At 49.7% G+C, this 9,576-nt stretch overlaps 1 protein-coding gene across 1 annotated transcript in view; it reads right to left on the minus strand.

Annotated features, from left to right (window-relative positions):
- EHD4 (EH domain containing 4) overlaps window positions 1-9,576 on the minus strand; it is a 77,274-nt gene that overhangs the window by 11,081 nt on the left and 56,617 nt on the right. Inside the window, exon 5 of the mRNA XM_025390751.1 lies at window positions 857-1,021. Within this exon, the coding sequence (XP_025246536.1) occupies window positions 857-1,021 (165 nt within the window). The remainder of the gene's footprint in view (window positions 1-856; window positions 1,022-9,576) is intronic.

A 9,576-nucleotide genomic window follows, 5' to 3' on the forward strand; every position in this document is an offset into this window, starting at 1 on the left:
TCTCTTTCGCCTGGCCTGCTCCACTGTTTGTGTTATTGGGTAGTGGCTGCAGGCATCTGAGTTTGTGGCTCCTGCTTTACAGAGAGGACTGTGGCCCCCAGGGCAGAGGGGTCCCTGCACCAGATAAGAAGACAGCCAGCCTGGCTCTGTGAGGACTGTCAGCCCAGATGCCAGACGGGTGGCCTCGCTTGTGAGGGCACACTCATCTAACAGCAGTGCGGACAGGTAGATATGCCGGTCGGGCCGGGGCGGCTGAATGCAGCACCCGTTGTTGCCTGGCTAGAGCCGCCCGGCCACAACTCAAGAGAGGCCTTGACAGCGGGCCAACGGCTGCCCAGTGCCAGCCTTTAAGCACGGTCCTCCCTGTGCCCACACAGTCCAGCAGCGTCCGCAGAGCCCCACAGCCCCTGCTGGAGCCCTTGAGCCTGCAGCAGCAAGGCCGCCTGAGCACATAATCCCACAGCGTGGGGCAGGTCCGGGCAGGGCTGGAGGAGGCCGCCCAAGGTGACCCTCAAGGCCACTCCCAGCTCTGATTCCCTCAAGGTTCTGGGATTCCAAAAAGCAGTGTCACCGCAACACCAACCAGCCTCCTGGGACACAGTCTGAGAGGGCTGCTCACCTGACTTTCTCATGGGAGCTTCGTTTGTCTTTGGCCATGTGTCTCCTTTGTTTACTCATTTTGGAAGACAGACAATTTCTGCTTTATTCATAGCCTATTACCATGGATCACCATTAGGAAGGCGCATTCTCCTTGATCCTAAACCATGAGACCCTCATGTGTCTCCAGCAAACAGTCAGACAATGTGGCACTGCATCTCCACCTTCTGCCCATGACATTGTGAGGGGCTCCCAGTACCTGCATAGCCTTGACCTCGGGGAAGTCCCCTGCAGAAATCTGGTATTCTCGCTGTAGCTGAATGTAGATTTCCGGTAGCCTGCTGATAAGCTCTCTCTTCTTGTTTTCCTTTCCAAATACACTTGGCATCTCCTTCTTCAGGTAGCTGATGATGTAGGCATGCACCTGGAGGGGTATAGATCAGGCAGGGAAGTGTCATTTAGAATTGCACCAGAGAAGGAACAAACAAGATCGCATCTTAACTCCATCATAACACATAGCAGGTACCCACACAGACCAGGTCCCAAGCACAGGAGGAGGGGAGGGTACAGGGGGAGTGCAGCTGTCCAAGGGTGGCTGGAATGCGGCCAGACTTGGGGAAATTCTACGGCTACTGTTCCGTTGTGCCTGAGTGGCAATTCTGGTGCCTGTAGGGAGTGAGTGGTATGGGTGGGGCCTGGGTGGGAGAGCTCTTAGTTCTGGCAATTAACCAGAATACTCAAGAGAAAGTTTCACCAGGCTGGTGCCTGGGAGCACCAGGAAATGAAACTGGAGGCTGGTGTCAATGGCTGATCAACATGGAAATCTGTATGCAGTGAACAATTTGATGAGAACTCCCATAACCCCCGTTGTGGGAGGTTTAGACTCTGAGATCTCTGCAGGCGGAACGAAAGTCATTCTGCACAAGACCAGCTGCCTGGGATCAGGCTGGATGGCAGAAGATCCCTCTGGGAGAGGAGCCCAGAAACCTTGATCACTGGGGCCTGGGGTCTGTCATTGGAGGGGAGAGAATCTGGCCTTAACATTTCCACTCTTCTACTGATTTCCAGCTTCAGGATATTAAGAAATGTTCACTACAAAAGTTCTCTTTGTATATCTGTTTTTTTTGGATGGAATCTCGCTCTGTTGCCCAGGCTGGAGTGGAACGGCATGATCTTGGTTCACTGCAACCTTCACTTCCTGGTTCAAGCGATTTTCCTGCTTCAGCCTCCCAAGTAGCTGGGATTATAGGTGTGAGCCATCACGCCTGGCTAATTTTTGTATTTTTAGTAGAGATGGGGTTTCACCATGTTGGCCAGGCTGGTCTTGAACTCCTGACCTCAGGTGATCCACCCACCTTGGCCTCCCAAAGTGCTGGGATTACAGGCATGAGCCACTGTGCCCAGCCTCTTTGTACATCTTGAATTCCAGAGTAATTGTGAAGTCAAGTAAGCAACTAAAATAAGAAAGGATGAAAAACAGAGTGGTGATTACAAAAAAGCAAATGACTATGTAGCAGTGGAAAATCCTATTGAAGAAAACAGGCTTCTACTGTAATCTTGTGGAGGTTGAAATTAAATAAAGGGGGTAAGCAGATACATTCTGTAGCTCAGCTGAGGGCCCGTGTGTGGACACATGCTGGACACAGCCAAAAACCTTTTGTGAGGATTCGGACGCTAACCTAAGTACCTAATGCAAGGTCTGACATGCTGAGGTCAGATAATGCCAACTTCCCATCTGCACAAGGGTCGTTTAACAGAAGCAGACACTGTGCAGCCTGGCTACTGCTGAGAGGATGGACTTGGAGAGAGAACACTAAACCTTTCTGTCACCAGCAAACTTGTTTATGTACTTATTTTTCAAATGAAGACAACTGAAATGATTTACAAGATTCTTAGAGATAACTAGAGAAACCCAAAGTTTGGGATCCGTTATTTAGAACCCTGGGCTTTAACCGCGCTCCTGAGGCTGTGATGAGCAAGTGGTAAGCTACCAATTCCTTTGCCTCCGGCAGTGAATGCCTGGCTTGGTGTGGGTGGGCTGGGGAGGGCCAGGGCTGGGGGAGCACCCTCGAACTGGAGGGGCTGCCACGTTCCATCAGGGAGAACCAGCTGCTCACCAGCTGTCCTCGCATCATTTCCTTGGTGCAAGGAACTCTGGACTGGGCCTATGTATATATTCTTTGTGTATACCTATGTGTACTCTCTCTTCTGTGCTCAGGCTCACCCCACCCTGGAGCCACCCCAAGGGAAGCAGGAGCCCCCACAGCTGCTCAGTCTCCTAAACACAAGGGCTTCTTATTGAGACACCCCCCTTCTCTGCCCTGGGGCCCCGCCCTGGAGCAGCTGCCTAGGCCCCTACAGGGCTTCCCAAGACCCCTCACCACCTACTAGTAAGGTACCTCTGAGCTGCCAGGTCCCCCAGCTCAGGGAGGGCTTAGTTCCCACTCATCTGTCTGACTGCTCGCCCAGTCCCTGCCCCCCGCCAAGGTTGGGCACACTGTTCCTCAACACTCCCTGGTGCCCAGGGCCCGCTTTACCTGCACTGAACTCAGCTGATGTGCACCTGCCACACCCTCCACCCACTGAGTGGCACCTGCTCCGTCTCAGGCCTCGTGGTATTTGCTGGCTGATGACCGAGGCTGCCGCAACACTAGCCCTCCAGCGCCCTGACAAACCTGGGGCTGATCTCGTGCCAGGTCTCAACTCCCTCCTCCTTCCACCAGCCTGGTGCCACCTGAGTCATGACCCTTAGGTGACCTGCTCACACTGCGGCTGCTCTCGGCCCCAGCCTCCACTTCTGGGAAGTTCCATTAGCCTGTTTTGTGCAAGTCTCCTGTTACGCTGCCTCTGCACATCCACCTGCCTCCTGCCCTTCCTGGTGCGTCCTAGGTAATAACCCAGGGCCAGCTTCTGTGCACGGACCTGCTTTCAGAAGTTCATCAAGTTGGCTGGGCGCAGTGGCTCACGCCGGTAATCCCAGCACTTTGGGAGGCTGAGGCAGGTGGGTCACTTGAGGTCAGGAGTTCGAGACCAGCCTGACCAACATGGTGAAACCCCGCTTCTACTAAAAATACAAAAATTAGCTGGGTGTGGTGGTGTGCTTCTGTAGTCTCAGCTACTCGGGAGGCTGAGGCAGAAGAATTGCTTGAACCCGGGAGGCGGGGGTCACAGTGAGCTGAGATTGCCCCACTGTATTCCAGCCTGGGCAACAGAGCAAGATTCCATCTCAAAATAAATAAATAAATAAATAAATAAATAAATAAATAAATAAATTCATCAAGTCACAAGGTAAATTATAATTCTTGGCATCATGGAGTACTGAATCTGGAAGTGACTCCCGATATCTAATTTAATTCCTGGTTCCAGGACATCCATGTGACTCACTCAAGGTCACACAGCTAGTTGGCAGATGCGGAGCTGACACTAGCATCCAAGTGCCTCATTCCTGTCCTGAAAGAACTAATGACTCCCTGTGGGTATGCGTTCATAATCTTACTGAAGTTGTTCAAAATCTGGAATTGAAAATGAACTGTGTCCCACAGAATGAGTTTGGAAAACTTTGATTTGAGGTTTGACTTCTGATTGTGTCTAATTCACTGAGAGGCTTTGGAAGGGTCCTTTATTCTCCCTTTCCCCACACATCAAACACGGACACAATGATGGCACACAAACGTCAGGACACCACGTGGGAATGCGGGTGAAGACTGCGAGCTGCTGGCAGGATGGAACCCTGTCATTTTCTAAAGTCGTCTGGTAAACAGACGGGACAGCCTGAATGGCTAAAATTCACAGTCAGCCTCCAGAGCTCACTCCTGCACTTACGTGTCAAAGGTGTCTCCAAATACATGCCAGACCGAGGGCCAGACCTGGTGGTTGTCCCTGGGAAAGGAGGTGGAAACACACGGGTCTTTTGACCTTTATACCGAGATAAAACTAATTGGGAAGAGGAGGAGTAGGAAAGAGAAGAGGGGGACTAGACCTAGCGCTGGAAGATGAGGCTCAGGCCCCGTGACCACTGCCTACCCACTGAGCAACTTGGGGCCAGGCGTGGGATCTCCGTCTCAGCGTGCTCATCCACAAATTAGACATGACAGCAACATTCAGCTCACAGAGTTATTATGAGAATAGCAGAGGCCATGCATTTGAATGCACTCTGCTCACTAGAAAGAGTAAATGCAACTTGTTATCAACTAATGGCCAAAGACCAACAGCTGGAGGTGCAGAATGCGCGAGAGGGCTCCCGGCTGGTTACTCCTTACCAAATAATTAATAAACTCCATTTAAATAGTAATAAAATGAATTTGGGTTCCAAGTGTTTAATTTACATTGACCCCTGGGGGCTTCTGAACATTCGTATCTTGTTCAAGTCATCCTTTGCCCTGTGTAAAGTTGCAGAAGCCCCAAGGCATCTAATGGGGATGACTGGGGGAAATCAAAAGGATCAAAATGACAAATGAGTTTTTCTCTAGGCTAATAACTCAATAAGCAGAAAGGAATGTCCTCCCCTTTAAATGTATACGAATGCATATGTAGTTCACACTTTCACTGTGACACAGGTCTCATTAATTGCGTCCAATGATGTGTGTGTGTGTGTGTGTGTCTCCAAGACTGAGACACACATACTAAAGAGTGATACTGGCCACATCTACTCTGGGCTTGGAGGGTAAGTTCAGCGAGTGCTGGATGCTGGCAGTGACCAGTGCTGGAATGAAAAGCTTCATGGAATGTGAGGATCAGGCAGTAGGTGGGGGAAGGTGGGCTGGGAAGGCATGGTGACGCCTGTGCCACGCTCATCCGCAAACTTAACGCGACCTGCTGGAGATCTGCGGCTTTGGAAGCCCAGCTCTGGAAACCTGCATAGAGTATTTAAAGCCAGGGTATCAGCACGTTTATAAAGTGGGTTTATGATAATATAAAAAATTCAGTTAATAAGCCCGAGACCCAAAAGATGAACCCATGGGGTAACAAGAGTGTGAGGCTGTGAGAGGCAGAGAAAGGTGGCTGACGTGTTCCCACTTGAGCAAGGGTTTGTTATGCTGTTCAGATCAAAACTGGCTCCAATGGCATGAGTAATTCTGTGCAGCCTCAAAGGGGACTGGAGGGGGCCACACAGTCGTCTGAGGTCAACCTTCAAAGAGACAGGCTTCCATTTATGGGCTCAAGCACTGACACACACACGTCCACAGGAGCTCAGGGCTGCTGACTGAGTTATTTTTAGAGCCCTGCCGAGGACTAGGCAATACCACGATCTTCATGATTCATCATATCATGATTCTCACACACTTTAGCCTGAATCCATTTGGTGCACAAAAAATGTGTCATTTCTTTATAGGAGGTTTTTTTTTTTTTTTTTTTTTTGAGATGGAGTCTTGCTTTGTCACCCAGGCTGGAGTGCAGTGGCATGATCCTGATTGACTGTAACCTCTGACTCCTGGGTTCAAGCGATTCTCCTGCCTCAGCCTCCTGAGTTGCTGGGATTAAAGGCGCCCGCCACCACACCCAGCTAATTTTTGTATTTTTAGTATAGATGGGGTTTCACCATGTTAGCCAGGCTGGTCTCGAACTCCTGACCTCAAGTGATCCGCCCGCCTCGGTCTCCCGAAGTGTTGGGATTACAGGTGTGAGCCACCGTGCCCGGCCTATAGAAGGAATTTGACAGTGCAAATAGACAGGAAAGCCAGGCTCTGCACATCACATGTGACTGAGAAGAGTCTATGTTTGAAAGAATAAGCTAAATTCCACAGAACTATAGCAAACCTTGAGAATCACCGAGCTCTCCTCTTCTTTCTCAGTTTTACTTGTTTCTTCCTCAAATGTTGCCTCATTTTTGTTGAGCAAAGATCTCCAAATGGGTGACAGCCTTTCCTATTCTTGGGCAATATGTTTCTAAAGGGTGGGGTCTGACAGTGAACTTGCACTGTTTGGGATTTGTACGAGTCTAATTTCTTTAATTTGGCTATTTTAGTTATAGCTGAATAAAAGTAAACGATATTTTCCAAACCCTCTTTTTGAGCTTTCGCAAAATAGCTTCCTTTAAAGAATCATGAAACGAACCCTGACTGGCATTTCCGAGTGTGAGCCGCCTTCCAAGAAGGATGTCTACTGAGACTGTAAGAACTGATCTTTGAGGCTAACCAAAAACCCACTCTAAAGGTTTCCTGTTCCTTAAATACAGGGTTGTGAAAAAAATATATAAACAGAAAAAGCAGGGAAATAAACTTCAAGAGCTCTTTGGGAAGAGTATCTACTTTTCACGTGATTAAAATGTCACCTTTATGACACTTGGAGTGTGATTAAAATGATGACGCACTTGTTTTATCTGGATGGGCCATGAATCCTGGTTCATTATGGTGTTCTATAAATAAACATACTCCACAACCCAACTCAGACTTGACACCTCTTAGCTGACATCTGAAAACTTACCCTTTGCATGTTTTCAAAGTGTCAGCTTGATAAACCTAAACTTTGTAGGGTTTCTGTGGATGGAGACTTTAAAAGAATAAACAGAATAACAGATCAGTGCAGAAAACAAGGACACGTGTGAGGAGGTACTGCAGCTGCCATTCACTCCCGATTTCAGGTGACTGCTTTCTGGACTGAGGTGTCACACTGACCGAGGTTTGAATGTACACTTTGCAGCTTACAGGCTGTGAAGCCTTGGGGACATGACTTTAGCTTTCTGAGCTTCGGTTCCCTCAGGTGGGAAATGAGGACAAAAATGCCCACTGTGTAGCTGTCAACAGGATCAAACAAAATAACACACGTAAGGCAGACTACAGAGCTTTGGAACACTGTTGATGTGAAAAAGGAAAACTGGATCAAGAGAAAGGTTCATAAACCAAAATAAAAGCACTTTTGGGAAATATAAACACTCCGAAAAGAAAAACTCAGGTAAGTCTCTGTCCATTGAAGCAGAAGCAAGTTCAGTGGTGGAACATGGAACTGCAGGTGGTATGAGGTCAATGTCATGAGTTAGCGGCCAAGGCCGCCGTGCTGAGTCCGGCTTCTCCTCCGGGTGAGCCCGCTTCCTGTCCCCGCTCTTCAGCATGGCACTGCCCACGAGCGACTGGCACTGAGAAGCTCTGGCTGCAAATACCCATACTTCAAACATTTTCCTTTGTGAAAAGGAACAAGCCAGATACTATTCTTAGGAGGAAAAAACCCACAAGCCTTTTTCCTACAAGTAAGCTCAGCAAGTTTGTCGTCCCCACTCCCCACATCCACACAAGGGTTTTCATTATTCACGGCGTCAGAATACAGAGCAGTGTTCTGTGCCTCTCCAAACCCAGGCCACACTGGCCCGTTCAGAGGGCCCAAGGCTCAAGGATGGCAGGGAAGCTCTATGGGTTAAGGTGCCTGGTATTTCCAGAGAGCTTTCTGCTCCTTATTTATTTATTTATTTATTTGAGACAGAGTCTCGCTGTGTCACCCAGGCTAGAGTGCAGTGGCGCAATCTTGGCTCACTGCAACCTCCACCTCCAGGGTTCAAGTGATTCTCCTGCCTCAGCCTCCTGAGTAGCTGGGACTACAGGTGTCTGCCACCATGCCTGGCTAATTTTGGTGTTTTTACTAGAGATGGGGCTTCACTATGTTGGCCAGGCTGGCCTTGAACTCCCGACTTCGTGATCCGCGCGCCTCGGCCTCCCGAAGTGCTGGGATTACAGGCGTGAGCCACTGTGCCTGGCCTCCTTATTTATTTATATGACTGAATACAGCAGCATTTCCAGTCACTGGGTCCTCAGCAATAACTGGTAAATGAAGAATGTACATGAGCATTTAAAAATAGTTCAAAAAAAAGTCAAAATCTGCAAAGCCTATGACATGAGTCACCAACTTTGGTTATAAAATAACGTGGGGTGTCACATACCCCGAAGGTTGTTCAGTTGTACCTGCTGGAGAAAGGAAACACCATAAACCAAGGGATCACCGAGCGGAAAAACAGCCTTCCTGCTACCAAGCATTAGGTCCAGGACAAGGGCGAGGGAGAAATCATTTCAGGAGAGCTGCACGTAAGTGGATTTACAAACTAGTTAGCACAACTGCCTTGCAGAACGGGAACACAAATGGCTTGTAGTTCTGGAAAGGAAGCCACTTGGACCAGGAAGAATGGATAAAGAAGGGTGACTCACACAAGCACCACGCCGCTGCAGGTTAGCTGAGCCATATGGGAGGAATGCGTGCACACGCACTGTGACACAGGTGACAGAGAGGGACACAGGACATCAAGGTCCTATGTGAGGGGCAGCAGCAGCCAGGGAGGTGTTCGTTTTCACCCAGGCAAGAGGCTGCCCTGTGAGCACAGTGGCATGAGGACAGGCTGCTAACGAGCAGCAAGAAGGAGGAAGGCTTGTCCCCATCTCGGTTGTCACCATCAGGGAAGCCCTCCCTGCCTCCTGGCCAGGCATGTAGTCACCCTCCCCAGAGCACTCGTGGTAGTGTCCACACCATGACTGGCACATAGCCAATCACCTAGGGAGCTTTCCACACACACACACGCGTTTACACACATGCATATGCACACATGGCCATGTGTGCACCCACACCCCTACATCTGAAGCTCTGGGGCAGGGCCTGGGAATGTATGTTCCTTCTGATGATCAGCCAGGTTTGAGCTTCACTAGACTAACTGGGCGTGGTGGCTCATGCCTGTAATCCCAGCACTTTGGGAGGCTCAGGTGGGCGGATCTTGAAGTCAGGAGATTGAGACCATCCTGGCTAACACGGTGAAACTCTGTGTCTACTAAAAATACAAAAAATTAGCCGGGCGCGGTGGCGGGCGCCTGTAGTCCCAGCTACTCGGGAGGCTGAGGCAGGAGAATGGCGTAAACCCGGGAGGCAGAGCTTGCAGTGAGCTGAGATCCGGCCACTGCACTCCAGCCTGGGCAACAGAGCGAGACTCCATCTTAAAAAAAAAAACAGCCAGGTGCGGTGGCTCAAGCCTGTAATCCCAGCACTTTGGGAGGCCGAGACGGGCGGATC

The sequence above is a fragment of the Theropithecus gelada genome, chromosome 7a (assembly GCF_003255815.1).
Source record: "Theropithecus gelada isolate Dixy chromosome 7a, Tgel_1.0, whole genome shotgun sequence".
NCBI lineage: Eukaryota > Metazoa > Chordata > Mammalia > Primates > Cercopithecidae > Theropithecus > Theropithecus gelada.